The sequence below is a fragment of the Coregonus clupeaformis genome, chromosome 14 (assembly GCF_020615455.1).
Source record: "Coregonus clupeaformis isolate EN_2021a chromosome 14, ASM2061545v1, whole genome shotgun sequence".
Taxonomy (NCBI): Eukaryota; Metazoa; Chordata; class Actinopteri; order Salmoniformes; family Salmonidae; genus Coregonus; species Coregonus clupeaformis.
In genome coordinates, this window is record NC_059205.1 from 3,516,299 (window position 1) to 3,538,984 (window position 22,686).

Genomic DNA, 22,686 nt, shown 5'->3' on the forward strand with positions numbered 1-22,686 from the left:
CCCCAACCTCATTCAAGCCTTGCATGTGAGTGTTCTACTGCCTCTCTCTACTGCCTCTCTCACTTGCCTGTAACCACCAGGTCGCTGGTTCAAGTCCCACCCAGGCCCTGTTGATTTCCCCCCCAACTGCTACACTGGTGGCAGCTGTGGGATAGTCAGCAAAGCTAACTTTCCAGTAGTAGGCTACAGGGTGACATAACAGCATATCAGACACACAAGACCTTCAGTAATAACATGCCTTTCACAATGCCTAGACCGATAACTACAGACAGCATCACAACTACTGGCATGCACAGACATGTGGTATTTTTATGTGTGAAATAAAAATCCATGACCAGCATTCTTTCTCGAAATGGTCTTACTGTAGTAAATATGACGTTCTGCGTCTTTCCCCTAAAAAGGGCCCTGTAGATTTGGTGCAATTGCACAGTGGATGGCTGAATTTTTCTTCCTGGTTATGCTTTTGGTTTACTTACGGTAAGGTGGACCCGCAGTGTCCAGTATGGTATCAGGTGATCCACTAACTACGGAGCGTAGGCTGACTGGTGAAAAATGCAAAATGACATATAGCAAATGTCGGAGCATTATTCATTCACGTTTTTGGATCAAATTTGAATATAATCGCACCACTGGAGCTCCAATGTAACGATGTCGTGCTAGGACTGGTGCGTGAAGGCGGATTTTTAATCTTTAAATTTATGAAATACCACATTTACAGAGGAAAAATATTGACTACACCAACGACATGGGGCTGTGCTACAGTTTGCGTCCCCGGCTCTTCGGGGACTTGAGCGGGTCTATTTCGAACGCTACCTCGGACTCGGATCAGTCTCCAGACCCAGCTGTACCCTGCCGAGCCGGGGGACCTCGTCAAGAGGACACAGGGGGATATGGCGATACCTCGTCGCTCCGAGGCGGTAGCAGCCAAGTACGCCATGGGGACTCAGTCAAGCTCCCGCCCAGGGAGCCCCGCGGTAGAGACAACACGGGCACGGATGGAGTGCTCATACAGAACGGGGGTGGAGGCGGAGTAGGCAAGGGAACGGGCAAGGACCGCAGTCGACGATTACAGCTGCTGCAGAAAACAACCAGCACCCAAAAACAGAAAAACTGGGACAAACTGTTGGTGGAGGAGAAGGAGGCCGAGAGGGAAGCGAAGAAAGTCAGTAAGAATATTGACAGGGCGCTAAAGGAGCTCAAACGGGAGTACAAACAGACTCATCGGCTGCTATTACTGGGTAGGTTGGCACATTATTGGTTAATTATTTAACCGTCTCCTTTTTTTGTCTTGAACCGCGGCATTTCAGATAGCTATAACGGTAATGTAGCCTGGGAGGTCAGTGCTGCCTGTGCTTATGTCACACCGTTTTCTACGTTAAATTGTATCCCCGGCAGTCGTCATTTGACTGAGCTGAAGATGGAGGTTGGATATCATAGCCTTCCTCTACGTCCGCCTAGTTTTAGCCTTGGCCCGTCTATATATTTCATGCCGCGTTCACATGCTAGTTGGAACTAGGAAACTGTGAAATGTTTGATTTGCCAACTGGTTGAAGTCATACACGTGCTGCGTTCAACCAGTTGGCAAGTCGGAAATATCTTAGTTCTGACTAGCACGTGAACGCGACATCAGATTTGATCGGCGGTTACAGTTAAATGGATGATATGATCGGGGCTGTTATTATTATCATGATGCATCTTAGTTTCATAACACAAACACACGCAATAACATAAATATAAAGTGTAAAATATTTAAAATCGGGATGGACACAGGCTACAGTAGGCTGACAGGTGGCTAAAGCCCTAAACTTTAAATATAGAAGATGTACACGGTTTTTTATTGGCTTTTGTTCACATGAAGTTAAAATGATTCCGTCCTCTAGTCTTAGCCATCCGCACCCATAGAAATATAATCTATAGAATGGGCCTTCCCATTTCAAGTCAATAATGGCATAATGGTTGGACTGGCAGCCATTGTAAATGTACCCACGAGTTTACCAGTTAAATTGACAGGGTTACACAAGCCCTTTCTATAGATTCTATTTCAATGTCGGCACCACCCATGGCCTTTTACACAGTGTGGCCTTCTCTATGCCCGTGTATTACCCAGTGTGTCAGTGCTGTGGGAAAGATCTATGTCCATTTATTACCCATTGTGTCAGTGCTGTGGGAAAGTTGGCTTCATCAGATCATTAAATAGTGGGATTCTTCCAAAAATATCGAAACATTATGCTGACAGGTGGTTAAAATCCCTATAGGGTTTTCTATTGCCTCATTCAAACAGTTCCTTCCTTCGGTCTCTCCCAACCATCCACACTACCCTACTCTTTATACATAGTGGCCAACCATCCACACTACCCTACTCTTTATACATAGTGGCCAACCATCCACACTACCCTACTCTTTATACATAGTGGCCAACCATCCACACTACCCTACTCTTTATACATAGTGGCCAACCATCCACACTACCCTACTCTTTATACATAGTGGCCAACCATCCACACTACCCTACTCTTTATACATAGTGGCCAACCATCCACACTACCCTACTCTTTATACATAGTGGCCAACCATCCACACTACCCTACTCTTTATACATAGTGGCCAACCATCCACACTACCCTACTCTTTATACATAGTGGCCAACCATCCACACTACCCTACTCTTTATACATAGTGGCCAACCATCCACACTACCCTACTCTTTATACATAGTGGCCAACCATCCACACTACCCTACTCTTTATACATAGTGGCCAACCATCCACACTACCCTACTCTTTATACATAGTGGCCAACCATCCACACTACCCTACTCTTTATACATAGTGGCCAACCATCCACACTACCCTACTCTTTATACATAGTGGCCAACCATCCACACTACCCTACTCTTTATACATAGTGGCCAACCATCCACACTACCCTACTCTTTATACATAGTGGCCAACCATCCACACTACCCTACTCTTTATACATAGTGGCCAACCATCCACACTACCCTACTCTTTATACAGTACATGGTGGCCTTCTCTATGTCCATACTGTATATTACCCAGTGTCAGTGGTGTGGGAAAGATTGCTTCATCAGGTTGTTATAAATCACTGGTTGTCCACCTTATTCCTCTTTCTCTCTCTCTGAAACGTCTGAACTGTAACTGTTCAGATGGCTGGTTGGACTGTAACTGTTCAGATGGCTGGTTGGACTGTAACTGTTCAGATGGCTGGTTGTGGTTGAACTGTAACTGTTCAGATGGCTGGTTGGACTGTAACTGTTCAGATGGCTGGTTGAACTGTAACTGTTCAGATGGCTGGTTGGACTGTAACTGTTCAGATGGCTGGTTGGACTGTAACTGTTCAGATGGCTGGTTGGACTGTAACTGTTCAGATGGCTGGTTGGACTGTAACTGTTCAGATGGCTGGTTGTGGTTGAACTGTAACTGTTCAGATGGCTGGTTGGACTGTAACTGTTCAGATGGCTGGTTGGACTGTAACTGTTCAGATGGCTGGTTGGACTGTAACTGTTCAGATGGCTGGTTGGACTGTAACTGTTCAGATGGCTGGTTGTGGTTGAACTGTAACTGTTCAGATGGCTGGTTGTGGTTGAACTGTAACTGTTCAGATGGCTGGTTGGACTGTAACTGTTCAGATGGCTGGTTGGACTGTAACTGTTCAGATGGCTGGTTGGACTGTAACTGTTCAGATGGCTGGTTGGACTGTAACTGTTCAGATGGCTGGTTGGACTGTAACTGTTCAGATGGCTGGTTGGACTGTAACTGTTCAGATGGCTGGTTGGACTGTAACTGTTCAGATGGCTGGTTGGACTGTAACTGTTCAGATGGCTGGTTGGACTGTAACTGTTCAGATGGCTGGTTGGACTGTAACTGTTCAGATGGCTGGTTGGACTGTAACTGTTCAGATGGCTGGTTGGACTGTAACTGTTCAGATGGCTGGTTGGACTGTAACTGTTCAGATGGCTGGTTGGACTGTAACTGTTCAGATGGCTGGTTGGACTGTAACTGTTCAGATGGCTGGTTGGACTGTAACTGTTCAGATGGCTGGTTGGACTGTAACTGTTCAGATGGCTGGTTGGACTGTAACTGTTCAGATGGCTGGTTGGACTGTAACTGTTCAGATGGCTGGTTGGACTGTAACTGTTCAGATGGCTGGTTCAGGTTGGACTGTAACTGTTCAGATGGCTGGTTGGACTGTAACTGTTCAGATGGCTGGTTGGACTGTAACTGTTCAGATGGCTGGTTGGACTGTAACTGTTCAGATGGCTGGTTGGACTGTAACTGTTCAGATGGCTGGTTGGACTGGAACTGTTCAGATGGCTGGTTGGACTGTAACTGTTCAGATGGCTGGTTGGACTGTAACTGTTCAGATGGCTGGTTGGACTGTAACTGTTCAGATGGCTGGTTGGACTGTAACTGTTCAGATGGCTGGTTGGACTGTAACTGTTCAGATGGCTGGTTGGACTGGAACTGTTCAGATGGCTGGTTGGACTGTAACTGTTCAGATGGCTGGTTGGACTGTAACTGTTCAGATGGCTGGTTGGACTGTAACTGTTCAGATGGCTGGTTGGACTGTAACTGTTCAGATGGCTGGTTGGACTGTAACTGTTCAGATGGCTGGTTGGACTGTAACTGTTCAGATGGCTGGTTGGACTGTAACTGTTCAGATGGCTGGTTGGACTGTAACTGTTCAGATGGCTGGTTGGACTGTAACTGTTCAGATGGCTGGTTGTGGTTGGACTGTAACTGTTCAGATGGCTGGTTGGACTGTAACTGTTCAGATGGCTGGTTGTGGTTGGACTGTAACTGTTCAGATGGCTGGTTGGACTGTAACTGTTCAGATGGCTGGTTGGACTGTAACTGTTCAGATGGCTGGTTGGACTGTAACTGTTCAGATGGCTGGTTGGACTGTAACTGTTCAGATGGCTGGTTGTGGTTGGACTGTAACTGTTCAGATGGCTGGTTGGACTGTAACTGTTCAGATGGCTGGTTGGACTGTAACTGTTCAGATGGCTGGTTGGACTGTAACTGTTCAGATGGCTGGTTGGACTGTAACTGTTCAGATGGCTGGTTGGACTGTAACTGTTCAGATGGCTGGTTGGACTGTAACTGTTCAGATGGCTGGTTGGACTGTAACTGTTCAGATGGCTGGTTGGACTGTAACTGTTCAGATGGCTGGTTGGACTGTAACTGTTCAGATGGCTGGTTGGACTGTAACTGTTCAGATGGCTGGTTGAACTGTAACTGTTCAGATGGCTGGTTGGACTGTAACTGTTCAGATGGCTGGTTGGACTGTAACTGTTCAGATGGCTGGTTGGACTGTAACTGTTCAGATGGCTGGTTGGACTGTAACTGTTCAGATGGCTGGTTCAGGTTGGACTGTAACTGTTCAGATGGCTGGTTGGACTGTAACTGTTCAGATGGCTGTGGTTGGACTGTAACTGTTCAGATGGCTGGTTGGACTGTAACTGTTCAGATGGCTGGTTGGACTGGAACTGTTCAGATGGCTGGTTGGACTGTAACTGTTCAGATGGCTGGTTGGACTGTAACTGTTCAGATGGCTGGTTGTGGTTGGACTGTAACTGTTCAGATGGCTGGTTGGACTGTAACTGTTCAGATGGCTGGTTGGACTGTAACTGTTCAGATGGCTGGTTGGACTGTAACTGTTCAGATGGCTGGTTGGACTGTAACTGTTCATATGGCTGGTTGGACTGTAACTGTTCAGATGGCTGGTTGGACTGTAACTGTTCAGATGGCTGGTTGGACTGTAACTGTTCATATGGCTGGTTGGACTGGAACTGTTCAGATGGCTGGTTGGACTGTAACTGTTCAGATGGCTGGTTCAGGTTGGACTGTAACTGTTCAGATGGCTGGTTGGACTGTAACTGTTCAGATGGCTGGTTGAACTGTAACTGTTCAGATGGCTGGTTGGACTGTAACTGTTCAGATGGCTGGTTGGACTGTAACTGTTCAGATGGCTGGTTGTGGTTGGACTGTAACTGTTCAGATGGCTGGTTGGACTGTAACTGTTCAGATGGCTGGTTGGACTGTAACTGTTCAGATGGCTGGTTGGACTGTAACTGTTCAGATGGCTGGTTGGACTGTAACTGTTCAGATGGCTGGTTGTGGTTGGACTGTAAATGTTCAGATGGCTGGTTGTGGTTGGACTGTAACTGTTCAGATGGCTGGTTGGACTGTAACTGTTCAGATGGCTGGTTGGACTGTAACTGTTCAGATGGCTGGTTGGACTGTAACTGTTCAGATGGCTGGTTGGACTGTAACTGTTCAGATGGCTGGTGGTTGGACTGTAAATGTTCAGATGGCTGGTGTGGTTGGACTGTAACTGTTCAGATGGCTGGTTGGGTGACTGGAACTGTTCAGATGGCTGGTTAGGTTGGACTGTAACTGTTCAGATGGCTGGTTGGACTGTAACTGTTCAGATGGCTGGTTGGACTGTAACTGTTCAGATGGCTGGTTGGACTGTAACTGTTCAGATGGCTGGGTGGTTGGACTGTAAATGTTCAGATGGCTGGTTGTGGTTGGACTGTAACTGTTCAGATGGCTGGTTGGACTGTAACTGTTCAGATGGCTGGTTGGACTGTAACTGTTCAGATGGCTGGTTGGACTGTAACTGTTCAGATGGCTGGTTGGACTGTAACTGTTCAGATGGCTGGTTGTGGTTGGACTGTAAATGTTCAGATGGCTGGTTGTGGTTGGACTGTAACTGTTCAGATGGCTGGTTGTGGTTGAACTGTAACTGTTCAGATGGCTGGTTGTGGTTGAACTGTAACTGTTCAGATGGCTGGTTGTGGTTGAACTGTAACTGGTCATCTATGTGGAGACAAATAGGAAGGAACATAGGCTATTCACTACAGCGGTAAAACATGGGGCAACACTCTTTTTAAGGGGGGTTGTTAAGGGTTTATAACAAATGTATAGACTGTTATTAACCTCTAAGGGATCGGTGTCCCGTATACGGGACGGTTGAGCTAACGTGCGCTAATGTGATTAGCATGACTGTTGTAAGTAACAGCAAACTTTCCAGGACATAGACATGTCTTATATGGGCAGAAAGCTTAAATTCTTGTTAATCTAACTGCACTGTCCAATTTACAGTAGCTATTACAGTGAAAAAATACCATGCTATTGTTTGAGGAGAGTGCACAACAACAAAAAACATATCACGGCAACTGGTTTGATACATTCACCTCTGAAGGTAAATAATGTACTTACATTCAGTAATCTTGCTCTGATTTGTCATCCTAAGGGTCCCAGAGATAAAATCAATTTTTATATTAAAATGTAGGAACTGGGTTCTACAGTTTGAACCCCTGCTGTCTCTGGCTCCACACCCACCCCGACGTGTGAAGGTTTGTGTATAAGCAAATGATCCATCATGTATGACATTCCTGGGAGTGTGTAAACTTAAATTTTGTATTACCATATCATTTTTGTATGTTCTCTATAGTTATGTACTTGAAAATGTATCAATTGACCAATTTGGCACATTTGTGCAGACTTGATAGAAAATAGTCCAGTATTGCAATGCTTCACTGGATCAAACTGAAACGTTGCGCACACACACTGCTGCCATCTAGTGGCCAAAACCTAAATTGTGCCTAAACTGCAATATTATATTGTGGCCTTTCTCTTGCATTTCAAAGATGATGGAACAAACAAATAAATAGAAAACGCATGTTTTTTTGTTTGTATTATCTTTTACCAGATCTAATGTGTTATATTCTCCTACATTAATTTCACATTTCCGCAAACTTTCCACAAAGTGTTTCCTTTCAAATGGTATCAAGAATATGCATATCCTTGCTTCAGGTCCTGAGCTACTGTCACACCCTGGCTCTGGGGACTCTATATGTTGAGCCAGGGTGTGTAGATTCTATGTGTTTGTTCTGTTTGTAGTTCTAGTTGTTTCATTTCTATGTTGGCCAGTGTGGTTCTCAATCAGAGGCAACGAGTGTCAGCTGTTGCTGGTTGTCTCTGATTGGGAACCACATTTAAACAGGCTGTTTTCCCACAGTAGTTGTGGGATCTTGTTCCTTTTTGGTTTGTTTCCGTGTTGGTTGTTTAACCTAGGACGTCACGTTGTTCGTTTATTGTTTTGTTCTTGTTATCACTAAAGATAATAAAGTATGTTCGTTCATCACGCTGCGCCTTGGTCTACTCCGTTCAACGTTCGTGACAGCTACAGGCGGTTAGATTTGGGTATGTCATTTTTAGGCGAATATTTTAAAAAAAAGGGTCCGATCCTTAAGAGGTTAATGAATAAGTTGTTTATTACCCAAACAGTTTTAACATTGTAGTGGAGGACTTTCTCTCCCTGTTGAGAGCCACTGTTCTAAGTTGTCGTCTTTGTCCTACGTCACTGGGTTATTGTGCAATCTTAATACCCATTACAGCCTAATGGGGCCGTATGCATCTCAGAGAAGGAGTGCTAATCTAGGATCAGGCCCCCCTGAGATGCTTGATACAATTCCTTTTGACCTCATGGCTTGGTTTTTTTCTCTGACATGCACTGTCAACTGTGGGACCTTATATAGACAGGTGTGTGCCTTTCCAAATCATGTCCAATCAATTCAATTTACCACAGGTGGACTCCAATCAAGTTGTAGAAACATCTCGGGGATGATCAATGGAAACAGGATGCACCTGAGCTCAATTTCGAGTCTCATAAAATATCAAAACAGAACAGTGTTCAGAACGTGACCCCTTGCATCACATTTTCATACCTGACGTTCACAATCTCCCCTTATCTGCAAACGGGGCCAATAACAACACGCCTTATTGTCATCGGAATTGAACCAACCAATAAGAGTGCTTGAACATGAAATACATTTAAATATTTTACATTTTAGCAGACGCTCTTATCCAGAGTGACTTACAGGAGCAATCAGGGTTAAGTGCCTTGCTCAAGGGCACATCGACAGATTTTTCACCTAGTCGACTCGGGGATTAGAACCAGCAACCTTTCGGTTACTGGCACAACGCTCTTAACCACTAAGCTACCTGCCGCCCACATTTCTTTAGAGGCAAGCGGAAACATAACCAACCCTGTTACATGTGCATGTATAAAATGTGAGCGTGTGAGAGTTGGGCAATATGGAGGAGATTACTGAGTAGTTTGGTTCATCAGGCTGACCTTCAGTCTTAGCGTATTGTTATTGAGGGATGATGAGGTTTTGGCAATGTGAAGATAATAATTCCAGAGTATGGTACCTCTGAATCTGATAGAGAATCGACTATGTGAGGTGCAGCAGTGGGTAGGGTGAAGGTTATCGCAGTGTCTTGTGTTTATATAGATGGATTTCAGAATTAACCTGGAAGAATCCATTGAAGGGTTTAGGTAAACTGTCTGGGAGGTGTGAGTATTTGTAGATGAAAGCGCATAATTGCCGTACATTAACGTCGTAAATAGACAAGATATTGAGTTTCTTAAACAAAGGTGCAGATGAAGCCAGGTAATTAGAGGAGGTGGCTAGTCTTCCAAATGTATGATGAGTAATTTGTGTAGGTAGGAGGCATATGTACTGGCACAGACAATATTACAGTAAATGAGATATGGATAAATTAAGCTATAGTATAGAGTTAGGAACCAAGCCTGATGAACGAAACCACTAATCTTTCTGATGATACCAGCAGATTTTCATCACTTTGCTGCAGACAAATTGAATATGATCTTTCCAGGATAACTTTTCATCAATTAGAACTCAGAGGAATCTAGTGGATGTGACTTGTTCCATTTCATTCTCACCAATTGAGATTCTGGCTCTTTTTTTAAAATTTATTTTACAATATTTGTTATTCTTACTATTGAATACATTAGATTTTTAAAAACATTTTAAAGATCATTTGTTTATCTGGAACCGTTAAGAAAATGTGGCAACGCCTGAGTTGGCTTCATTAATTAGTGAATCAAAATTATTTTGTGATGAAATCAAATTGGTGTCATCAGCAAAGAGAATGGGAAGTACGGTAGAAGACTCAGCAGCAAGGTCATTGATATAGATTAGGAATAACAAAGGTCCAATTATCGAACTCAGCGGGACGCCACAGGATATCTTGGCCCTGGTAGATGCACAGCTATTTGCATAAACAAAATTGTTCTCTATCATAAACATAATACATATAATTGGTTATATAGTTATCATGAAAACCGTAATAATGCAATTTAGAAAGTAATACTTCATGATCGACTGTGTCAAAAGCTTTGGATAAATCTAAAAAGATGGCAAGAGCGTATTCATTGTTGTTCAGGGTTGTAAATATTTTATCCACAATTTGCAAAAGAGACATATCTGTAGAGTAGTTTCCATATTGGTGCTCATATAGAGGACAGTGTTGATTTACAGTTGAAGTCAGAAGTTTACATACACTTAGGTTGGAGCCATTAAAACTAGTTTTTCAACCACTCCACAAATTTCTTGTTAACAAACTATAGTTTTGGCAAGTCGGTTAGGACATCTACTTTGTGCATGACACAAGTAATTTTTCCAACAATTGTTTACAGACAGATTATTTCACTTATAATTCACTGTATTACAATTCCAGTGGGTCAGAAGTTTACATACACTAAGTTGACTGTGCCTTTAAACAGCTTGGAAAATTCCAGAAAATGATGTCATGGCTTTAGAAGCTTCTGATAGGCTAATTGACATAATTTGAGTCAATTGGAGGTGTACCTGTGAATGTATTTCAAGGCCTACCTTCAAACTCAGTGCCTCTTTGCTTGACATCATGGGAAAATCAAAAGAAATCAGCCAAGACCACAGAAAATAATTTGTAGACCTCCACAAGTCTGGTTCATCCTTGGGAGCAATTTCCAAATGCCTGAAGGTACCACGTTCATCTGTACAAACAATAGTACGCAAGTATAAACACCATGGGACCACGCAGCCATCATACCGCTCAGGAAGGAGACGCGTTCTGACTCCTAGAGATGAACGTACTTTGGTGCGAAAAGTGCAAATCAATCCCAGAACAACAGCAAAGGACCTTGTGAAGATGCTGGAGGAAACAGGTACAAAAGTATCTATATCCACAGTAAAACGAGTCCTATATCGACATAACCTGAAAGGCCGGTCAGCATGGAAGAAGCCATTGCTCCAAAACCGCCATAAAAAAGCCAGACTACGGTTTGCAACTGCACATGGGGAGAAAGATCGTACTTTTTGGAGAAATGTCCTCTGGTCTGATGAAACAAAAATAGAACTGTCTGGCCATACTTCCAAAGTTGTCGCAAAAATTAAGGACAACAAAGTCAAGGTATTGGAGTGGCCATCACAAAGCCCTGACCTCAATCCTATAGAACATTTGTGGGCAGAACTGAAAAAGCTTGTGCGAGCAAGGAGGCCTACAAACCTGACTCAGTTACACCAGCTCTGTCAGGAGGAATGGGCCAAAATTCACCCAACTCATTGTGGGAAGCTTGTGCAAGGCTACCGGAAACGTTTGACCCAAGTTTAACAATTTAAAGGCAATGCTACCAAATACGAATTGAGTGTATGTAAACTTCTGACCCACTGGGAATGTGACGAAATAAATAAAAGTTGAAATAAATCATTCTCTCTACTATTATTCTGACATTTCACATTCTTAAAATAAAGTGGTGATCCTAACTGACCTAAAACAGGGAATTTGTACTTGGATTAAATGTCAGGAATTGTGAAAAACTGAGTTTAAATGTATTTGGCTAAGGTGTATGTAAACCTCCGACTTCGACTGTAAATGTCTCGACATTCTCTTATATACCAATTCTTCTAGGATTTTTGAAAAACAAGCTGCCATCTTGATTTCCTTGTGTTTTTCTCTCCTCTCGGTTCTCGGCCCTCTGCTCCTCCCCCGTCTTCTCTGAGCAGAGCAGGCAGGCCCGTTGCCCTAGCGACTCCAGACTCCACCCAGACACAGCGTGTATCCACGTTGCTCCAGAGCCAGTGCTGTTGATCCGTCAGGACAAGCATGCCTCAAAACGTTGTTCATTTGCATAATGTCTCCGGTTCACATTCGCTTGTAAATGTCCAAACTCTCACCAAAAATGACATTCGGTAGCGTGGGTGGCTTTTGACCATTTTTATTTGGATTCCTCACGTCTTAATCGTTGTTAAGAAGAGGTTTGGTCCAAATCAGACGTTGTGTACTAATAGTTATTAAATATTATAAGAATCCTATAAACGGAAATGCCTAATTTGGGTGCAATCATTAGCATAAGTTCAATTTCCCTATATAGTGCACTACTTTTGTCCAGGCTGCACCCTATTCCCTATGTAGTGCACTACTTTCACCCGATTCCATCGCCACAATGGGAATATGGTACAATTTCAGACACAGCCAGCCATAGCCCTGGCCAAAAGTAGTGCACTACATAGGGAATAGGGTGCGATTTCAGCCGCAGTCCCAGTGTTCCTCCACAGTAAGGCCTCCTGTTGCTGCCTGGAGTGCCGGCTGAGCCCTTAGGCCTGTCGTTACGGCGTGGTGTGGTGTGGGTATGTGTTTGCTCTGTTCCTTTTTGAAAGTGGACACCTTCCAAATAGTGTTACATTTCAACCAGGCCAAGGTGTGCCGGCCCGGCTAATCTGGGTCACTCTATCTGTTTGTAGTAGCAGCCGGCAGGTGTTTTCTTGAGGAACGATACAGTCAGAAGGAAGTATATAAGTATCTGGTTGGAATACAATTCATTACATTTTTACATTTGAGTCATTTTAGCAGACGCTCTTATCCAGAGCGACTTACAGTTAAGTGAGTGCATACATTATTTTAATTTGTTTTCATACATTCGTAAGTCGTCATTGTGTTGTTAGGTGTTCTGGAACTGTGTTATAGAATTTACATTATAGAATGTTTTATCTTCTAGAATGTCTTGTCTCTAGACCAGAGCTGCCCAACCCTCTTCCTGGCGATCTAGTGTCCTGGGGGTTTTCAGTCCAACCCTAATTTAACACACCTGATTCTACTAATTAGCTGCTCAACAAGACCTTAACTAAGCTGAATCAGATATGCTAAATTAGGGTTGTACTGAAAACCTCCAGGACCGTAGATCTCCAGGAAGAGTGTTGGGCAGCCCTGTTCTAGAACATGACTAGTGTTCTAGTATTCATGACCTCGTGGTATTCACCACCTTGATGAGTACGGCCCTCTTATCAGTATGGCTTCATTTACATTCAAGCCACTTGACTTTGGCTGGGATACTTTAATAGGCCTACTTCATGGACTGTGTTTGATTTGGTGGCAGGCCAAGCTCACCATTGATTCCAGGAAAGGAAGCAGGGAATCCATTGTTAGACCACATTAGGAAAGGAAGCAGGGAATCCTAGTCTGTCTCCTGTTTCTGTAGTGAGACAGCTTGATGTACAGTACACCCCCTGGACAGGACACTAGTCTATCTCCTGTTTCTGTAGTGAGACAGCTTGATGTACCAGTACACCCCCTGGACAGGACACTAGTCTATCTCCTATTTCTGTATTGAGACAGCTTGATGTACCAGTACACCCCCTGGACAGGACACTAGTCTATCTCCTGTTTCTGTAGTGAGACAGCTTGATGTACAGTACACCCCCTGGACAGGACGCTAGTCTATCGCAGGGCCTTACCCCCAATCTATCTCCTTAATGCTGTGTCAAGCAGACACACATTGGATCCCATTTATGACTCAGACGGGGATCGAACTCACAATCTCATAGGCGGACACTAACTACCCCCTAGTAGGCACTCCTGTAAATCTAAATGGGATTGGATAGGTTTAGGTAATATGGTAATATGGTAATTGCTTTACCTTGCCTTCTGATCGCTGGATCTCTTATCCAATCACTTTGGCTATAAAAGGAGGAGAGAGAACCAGGCTGGCTCACAGTAGCATACAATGGAACCTTATGAAGTCCTCTCACTTATCAGTGATCACAGAGGAAAGTTGACAAAGCTAGGATTATTGGCAGGGCTGTGACGGTGACAAAGCTAGGATTATTGGTAGGGCTGTGACAGTGACAAAGCTAGGATTATTGGTAGGGCTGTGACGGTGACGAAGCTAGGATTATTGGTAGGGCTGTGACGGTGATAAAGCTAGGATTATTGGTAGGGCTGTGACGGTGATGAAGCTAGGATTATTGGTAGGGCTGTGACGGTGATGAAGCTAGGATTATTGGTAGGGCTGTGACGGTGATAAAGCTAGGATTATTGGTAGGGCTGTGACGGTGACGAAGCTAGGATTATTGGTAGGGCTGTGACTGTGACAAAGCTAGGATTATTGGTAGGGCTGTGACGGTGATAAAGCTAGGATTATTGGTTGGGCTGTGACGGTGACGAAGCTAGGATTATTGGTAGGGCTGTGACGGTGACGAAGCTAGGATTATTGGTTGGGCTGTGACGGTGATAAAGCTAGGATTATTGGTAGGGCTGTGACGGTGATGAAGCTAGGATTATTGGTAGGGCTGTGACGGTGATGAAGCTAGGATTATTGGTAGGGCTGTGACGGTGACAAAGCTAGGATTATTGGTAGGGCTGTGACGGTGATGAAGCTAGGATTATTGGTAGGGCTGTGACGGTGACAAAGCTAGGATTATTGGTAGGGCTGTGACGGTGATGAAGCTAGGATTATTGGTAGGGCTGTGACGGTGATAAAGCTAGGATTATTGGTAGGGCTGTGACGGTGATAAAGCTAGGATTATTGGTAGGGCTGTGACGGTGACAAAGCTAGGATTATTGGTAGGGCTGTGACGGTGACAAAGCTAGGATTATTGGTAGGGCTGTGACGGTGACAAAGCTAGGATTATTGGTAGGGCTGTGACGGTGACGAAGCTAGGATTATTGGTAGGGCTGTGACGGTGATGAAGCTAGGATTATTGGTAGGGCTGTGACGGTGATGAAGCTAGGATTATTGGTAGGGCTGTGACGGTGATGAAGCTAGGATTATTGGTAGGGCTGTGACGGTGATGAAGCTAGGATTATTGGTAGGGCTGTGACGGTGATGAAGCTAGGATTATTGGTAGGGCTGTGACGGTGATGAAGCTAGGATTATTGGTTGGGCTGTGACGGTGACGAAGCTAGGATTATTGGTAGGGCTGTGACGGTGACGAAGCTAGGATTATTGGTAGGGCTGTGACGGTGACGAAGCTAGGATTATTGGTAGGGCTGTGACGGTGACAAAGCTAGGATTATTGGTTGGGCTGTGACGGTGACGAAGCTAGGATTATTGGTAGGGCTGTGACGGTGACAAAGCTAGGATTATTGGTAGGGCTGTGACGGTAATTGAATAATGTGTACCTGACAGTTATGGATGAAGACCGTCATGAAAATAAAATAACCGTCAAAACCGTTTAAATATGGCCTACATTCATTTTAGAATTTGTATTTTTTTGATTATTAACTTTATTTTCACGTAGATAAACTTGACCTAATAGCAAGAGTGTTTACTAATGATTATACGCAATTGTTTTGCTAACTTATACTGAATAAAAATATATAAACGCAACAATTTCAACGAGTTACAATTCATATAATTAAAATCAGTCAATTCAAATAAATAAATTAGGCTCTAATCTATGGATTTCACATGACTTGGCAGGAGCGCAGCCATGGCATAGGCCCATCCATTGGGGAGCCAGGCCCAGCCAATCAGAATCAGTTTTTCCCCACAACAGGGCTTTATTACAGACAGAAATACTCTTCAGTTTCATCAGGTGTCCGGGTGGCTGGTCTCAGACGATCCCGCAGGTGAAGAAGCAGGATGTGGAGACCCTTGGCTGGCGTGGTTACATGCTTCTCGCAAATGTCAAATGTAGGAAAGTGTCCAGCTGGGCTTCTCAGTAATTTTTTCTTCACCTCACACAGTAAATCATCAAAGTGTATATATATATATATATATATACAGGTAAAAGTCAGTAAATTAGAATATTTTGAAAAACTTGATTTATTTCAGTAATTGCATTCAAAAGGTGTAACTTGTACATTATATTTATTCATTGCACACAGACTGATGCATTCAAATGTTTATTTCATTTAATTTTGATGATTTGAAGTGGCAACAAATGAAAATCCAAAATTCCGTGTGTCACAAAATTAGAATATTGTGTAAGGGTTACATTTTGAAGACACCTGGTGCCACAAACTAATCAGCTGATTAACTCAAAACACCTGCAAAGGGCTTTAAATGGTCTCTCAGTCCAGTTCTGAAGCCTACACAAACATGGGGAAGACTTCAGATTTGACAGCTGTCCAAAAGGCGACCATCGACACATTGCACAAGGAGGGAAAGACACAAAAGGTTATTGCAGAAGAGGCTGGCTGTTCTCAGAGCTCTGTGTCCAAACACATTAATAGAGAGGCAAAGGGAAGGAAAAACTGTGGTCAGAAAAAAGTGTACAAGCGATAGGGATCACCGCGCCCTAGTCAAGATTGTGAAAAAAAACCCATTCAAAAATGTGGGGGAGATTCACAAGGAGTGGACAGCTGCTGGAGTCAGGGCTTCAAGATCCACCACCAAGAGACGCTTGAAAGACATGGGTTTCAACTGCCGCATACCTCGTGTCAAGCCACTGTTGACCAAGAAACAGCGCGAAAAGCGTCTCACCTGGGCTAAGGGAAAAAAGAGCTGGACTGCTGCTGAGTGGTCTAAAGTCATGTTTTCTGACGAAAGCAAATTTTGCATTTCCTTTGGAAATCGAGGTCCCAGAGTCTGGAGGAAGACAGGAGAGGCACAGGATCCACGTTGCCTGAAGTCTAGTGTAAAGTTTCCACCATCAGTGATGGTTTGGGGTGCCATGTCATCTGCTGGTGTCGGTCCACTCTGTTTCCTGAGATCCAGGGTCCAACGCAGCCGTCTACCAGCAAGTTTTAGAGCACTTCATGCTTCCTGCTGCTGACCTGCTCTATGGAGATGGAGATTTCAGGTTCCAACAGGACTTGGCGCCTGCACACAGCGCAAAATCTACCCGTGCCTGGTTTACGGACCATGGTATTTCTGTTCTAAATTGGCCAGCCAACTCCCCTGACCTTAGCCCCATAGAAAATCTGTGGGGTATTGTGAAAAGGAAGATGCAGAATGCCAGACCCAACAACGCAGAAGAGTTGAAGGCCACTATCAGAGCAACCTGGGCTCTCATAACACCTGAGCAGTGCCAGAAACTCATCGACTCCATGCCACGCCGCATTAATGCAGTAATTGAGGCAAAAGGAGCTCCAACCAAGTATTGAGTATTGTACATGCTCATATTTTTCATTTTCATACTTTTCAGTTGGCCAACATTTCTAAAAATCCCTTTTTGTATTAGCCTTAAGTAATATTCTAATTTTGTGACACACGGAATTTTGGATTTTCATTTGTTGCCACTTCAAATCATCAAAATTAAATGAAATAAACATTTGAATGCATCAGTCTGTGTGCAATGAATAAATATAATGTACAAGTTACACCTTTTGAATGCAATTACTGAAATAAATCAAGTTTTTCAAAATATTCTAATTTACTGACTTTTACCTGTGTGTATATATATATATATATATATATATATATATATATATATATATATTTTACATCCATTCAAATGATAGTAATTCCTCACAGTATTTGAAGAATCTTTCCAACGCCCTCCCCCTCGATAATCAGCGTCGCTGATAAAAGGCTATGGACATGTTGAGTGTAGTTGTTTATTTTAATGATTGTCAGTTTCATCTTCATACTATAGCATAGCTGTCCCCTTCACACTTTCCTGGTCAATTCATTATCTTATAGCCTACTTTCGGAAAGCCTAAGGTAGGCCTAGGTTTTTTTTAATACGTTTTAAGGAAAGGAGAACTATTTGATCTTGTGTCTGACATACGCTGGTGGCTTTGATTGAGGTTATTTTTTTTACAGGGGTGTGAGTTTGCTGATTCTCTCTTTAGGCCTAAATGTCCATTCAGAAAGTTTCCTAAATTAGCCTGTCTGGACTCCATCTCTTTAATAAGAATCAAAACGCTCCTGTCATGATTTTAATCTTGTATAAGGCCTGTTTTCAGTAGTTTAGGCTACATTATTGAAGAACATATGCTACTGCCATCGAATGACCGCAGCAGCAGGGTTTGTGACGTTATGGGATTATTTCGGGAAAAGTGGTCGAAAACCTATCGGACCTCATTTAAATGGTTCTGTGCGTCGAAATAGGATCTGTATTTGATTTTTAAAAAATTACATGTAGAAAAGCCAACAGACAAGGTAGGCACATATCTTTATTCTGACTGTTCATGTTGCGTCAGCACGAAAATGCGACGGATCCTCTTCAACCTGGCATTTCTTAACTTGTTGGTAAATATAGTAATAACCTGTAAAAGTAATAACCTGAAATAATAATAATAATAATAATAATGAAATGCCATGATAATAATGAAGTGTAATGGATTGTTTCAAATAGGTGTTTTTATTAAGAATCAGATCCATGTACACAAGTGTACAAACAACATTTTTACCTCCCCTTTGTTGACCCGGGGGGGGTTGGATAATCTGATCCTAGATCTGTCATTAGGAGAAACATCTACCTTTTTAGCCACCAAAACACAGTGGGAGGCCTCCACAGCTTACTCAGCCAGGACTTTGGCCCCTCAAGACACAGGGTTCTTCCGAAATGGCACCCTATTCCCTATATAGTGCACTACTTTAGACCAGAGAATGGCACCCTATTCCCTATATAGTGCACTACTTTTCCACAGCTATATCTGTTGTTAGGGGCAACAGTGGAAGGACGCCACAGCTTCCTCAACCCTCATGGAATGTCTCAGTGTAAAAAGCAGGTGAACTTTGCTGCTTTTCTAAGTGGGGTTTTATCATTGACCGTCAACACTGACCATTGCTACCACTGATAATGTAATGTTGCCGGTAGCAACAGTAGCCTATGATCAACAAAAGTTATTGAAGCTGGCATGAACTATTTGCACCGTGATAGGCTACTCATCCTACACAAAGTATAGTGAGTTCGGTTCAGGATGTTTCAAATCTGTTGCTTTCATACTGTAGCTTTTATTTAGTTAAAACTAGAATCTGTAGTTGATATATCAATAGTTGACACATCAATAGTTGACTTATTAATAATATATATACCCATTGATTCTTAAAGAATATAACTTATAAATGCCTCATGAGTTTAGTTCAACTGTTGTACCCGTCAGAAACCAAGATATAAGCTTGTTTTATTCCAGTTTGTAAACAATGTAGATGTAAATAAACACTGTATAGCCTCAAAACGATCATGTTGATATCATGGCTGGCCAGTTCCTTGCATCCATAGCTCTGTCTATGAATCGGAGAGTGGTTACATTTATCCAAGCCCATCCCTTCAGCTTTTTACCAAAACAGAGGCGGCGTGACGCTTTGTTATTGTTTCAGAGGAGAACAAAACGTTTTATCACTTTCAGTTTGATGTGGTGTGGCTGTTGACACTTAACGGAACACTCATTAGGCCTACACAGACCACACCAGGAAGTTACTGGGGTGTGGCTGTTGACACTTAACGGAACACTTAACGGAACACTTAACGGAACACTTAACGGAACACTTAACGGAACACTCATTAGGCCTACACAGACCACATCAGGAAGTTACTGTACTTTCTGTTTGCTTCCTCTCTATAGTTGGCTGGATCTTCTATAATTCCAATAAAGAATAGCTTGTAAGCTAGTAAGCTACATTTCCAGAGGATCTTCCCCAACACTACTTACAACTGTGAACGCTCTAGTCTAGTCAAGCTTCTATGACCAATGGCGACCATAGAAGGCAGGGCTGCAGGAGTAGTAGTTGCAAAACCACATCTGCAACGCCTGCTATACCAATAACAGCCACTAGATGGTGCTAGGGGCTACTCACTGTGTTTACCTTGCCCTTTGTGGTGGGGGACAGGGTTAAAATACCAACACCAGGTTATGGATGGACTGAATGGGCCAGTCTGGGTTTACATGCGGTAGATCCAAGCTAGGCACCACCACTCATCTCCCTTTTAACAAATAACATTTGCATTTAATTTTCATAATGCCTATTCTAAAAACATAGTTATTATTGTTATGACTATCAGATGACCAAATCCGTTTTACCTCATTTCTACCAGCATGTTAAATGTGCAACCAGAGGAAAAAAAACTCTAGACCACCTTTACTCCACACACAGAGACTCGTACAAAGCTCTACCTCGCCCTCCATTTGGCAAATCTGACCATAATTCTATCCTCCTGCTTCCTGCTTACAAGCAAAAAAATAAAGCAGAAAGTACCAGTGACTCGCTCAATACGGAAGTGTTCAGATGATGTGGATGCTACGCTACAGGACTGTTTTGCTAGCACAGACTGGAATATGTTACGGGATTCATCCAATGGCATTGACGAGTACACCACCTCAGTCACCAGCTTCATCAATAAGTGCATTGACGATGTCGTCCCCACAGTGACCGTACGTACATATCCCAACCAGAAGCCATGGATTACAGGAAACATCCACACTGAGCTAAAGGCTAGAGCTGCCGCTTTCAAGGAGCAGGACACTAATCCGGACGCTTATAAGAAATCCTGCTACGCCCTCAGACGAAACATCAAACAGGCAAAGCGTCAATACAGGATTAAGATTGAGTCCTACTACACCGGCTCTGACGCTCGTCGGATGTGACAGTGCTTGAAAACTATTACGGACTACAAAGGGAAACCCAGCCGCGAGCTGCCCAGTGACGCGAGCCTACCAGACGAGCTAAATGCCTTTTTATGCTCGCTTCGAGGCAAGCAACAATGAAGCATGCATGAGAGCACCAGCTGTTCCGGACGACTGTGTGATAACGCTCTCGGTAGCCGATATGAGCAAGACCTTTAAACAGGTCAACATTCACAAAGCTGCGGGGCCAGACGGATTACCAGGACGTGTACTCAAAACATGCGCGGACCAACTGGCAAGTGTCTTCACTGACATTTTCAACCTCTCCCTGACCGAGTCTGTAATACCTACATGTTTCAAGCAGACCACCATAGTCCCTGTGCCCAAGAACACTAAGGTAACCTGTCTAAATTATTCCCGCCCATAGCACTCATGTCTGTAGCCATGAAGTGCTTTGAAAGGCTGGTCATGGCTCACATCAACACCTGGTCATGGCTCACATCAACACCATCATCCCGGAAACCCTAGACCCACTCCAATTCGCATACCGCCTCAATAGATCCACAGATGACGCAATCACAATCGCACTCCACACTGCCCTTTCCCACCTGGACAAAAGGAACACCTATGTGAGAATGCTGTTCATTGACTACAGCTCAGCGTTCAACACCATAGTGCCCACAAAGCTCATCACTAAGCTAAGGACCCTGGGACTAAACACCTCCCTCTGCAACTGGATCCTGGACTTCCTGACGGGCCACCCCCAGGTGGTAAGGGTAGGCAACAACATGTCTGCCATGCTTATCCTCAACACTGGGGCCCCTCAGGGGTGTGTTCTTAGTCCCCTCCTGTACTCCCTGTTCACCCACGACTGCGTGGCCAAACATGACTCCAACACCATCATGAAGTTTTCTGATGACACAACAGTGGTAGGCCTGATCACCGACAACGACGAGACAGCCTATAGGGAGGAGGTCAGAGACCTGTCAGTGTGGTGCCAGGACAGCAACCTCTCCCTCAATGTGAGCAAGACAAAGGAGCTAATCGTGGACTACAGGAAAAGTAGGGCCGAACAGGCCCCCATTTAACAACGACGTGACTGTAGTGGAGCGGGTCGAGAGTTTCAAGTTCCTTGGTGTCCACATCACCAACAAACTATTATGGTCCAAACATACCAAGACAGTTGTGAAGAGGGCACGACAACACCTTTCCCCCTCAGGAGACTGAAAAGATTTGGCATGGGTCCCCAGATCCTCAAAACGTTATACAGCTGCACCATCGAGAGCATCCTGACCGGTTGCATCACCGCCTGGTATGGCGACTGCTCGGCCTCTGACCGCAAGGCACTACAGAGGGTAGTTTTTATACTGCTGCTACCCGCTGTCTATCATCTATGCATTTTAAACATAAAAAAAAAAAGATTTAAAAAACCTACCTACATGTACAAATTACCTTGACTAACCTGTACCCCCGCACATTGACTTGGTACCGGTACCCCCTGTATATAGCCTCGTTATTGTTATTATGTGTTACTTTTTATTTTAAAAATTATTTCGTTTATTTGGTAAATATTTTCTTAACTCTTTCTTGAACTGCATTGTTGGTTAAGGGCTTGTAAGTAAGCATTTCCGGTAAGGTCTACACCTGTTGTATTCGGCGCGTGTGACAAAGTTTGATTTGATTTGAGATGGTTCAAATATCCATGGACACAGACAGTGTTGTCACTACTTACCACAGCCACAAGGATCGAGAGGAGTTGTGGACACAGACAGGGTTGTCACTACTTACCACAGCCACAAGGATCGAGAGGAGTTGTGGACACTGACAGGGTTGTCACTACTTACCACAGCCACAAGGATCGAGAGGAGTTGTGGACACAGACAGGGTTGTCACTACTTACCACAGCCACAAGGAGCGAGAGGAGTTGTGGACACTGACAGGGTTGTCACTACTTACCACAGCCACAAGGATCGAGAGGAGTTGTGGACACTGACAGGGTTGTCACTACTTACCACAGCCACAAGGATCGAGAGGAGTTGTGGACACTGACAGTGGTTGTCACTACTTACCA

General features: G+C 43.8%; 1 protein-coding gene across 1 annotated transcript in view; it reads left to right on the forward strand.

The window, feature by feature from the left end:
* Positions 1 to 549: 549 nt before the first annotated feature.
* LOC123481051 (guanine nucleotide-binding protein G(olf) subunit alpha-like) overlaps positions 550 to 22,686 on the forward strand; it is a 65,307-nt gene continuing 43,170 nt past the window's right edge. Inside the window, exon 1 of the mRNA XM_045224629.1 lies at positions 550 to 1,238. Coding sequence (XP_045080564.1) covers positions 746 to 1,238 — 493 coding nt within the window. The 5' untranslated portion in view covers positions 550 to 745. The remainder of the gene's footprint in view (positions 1,239 to 22,686) is intronic.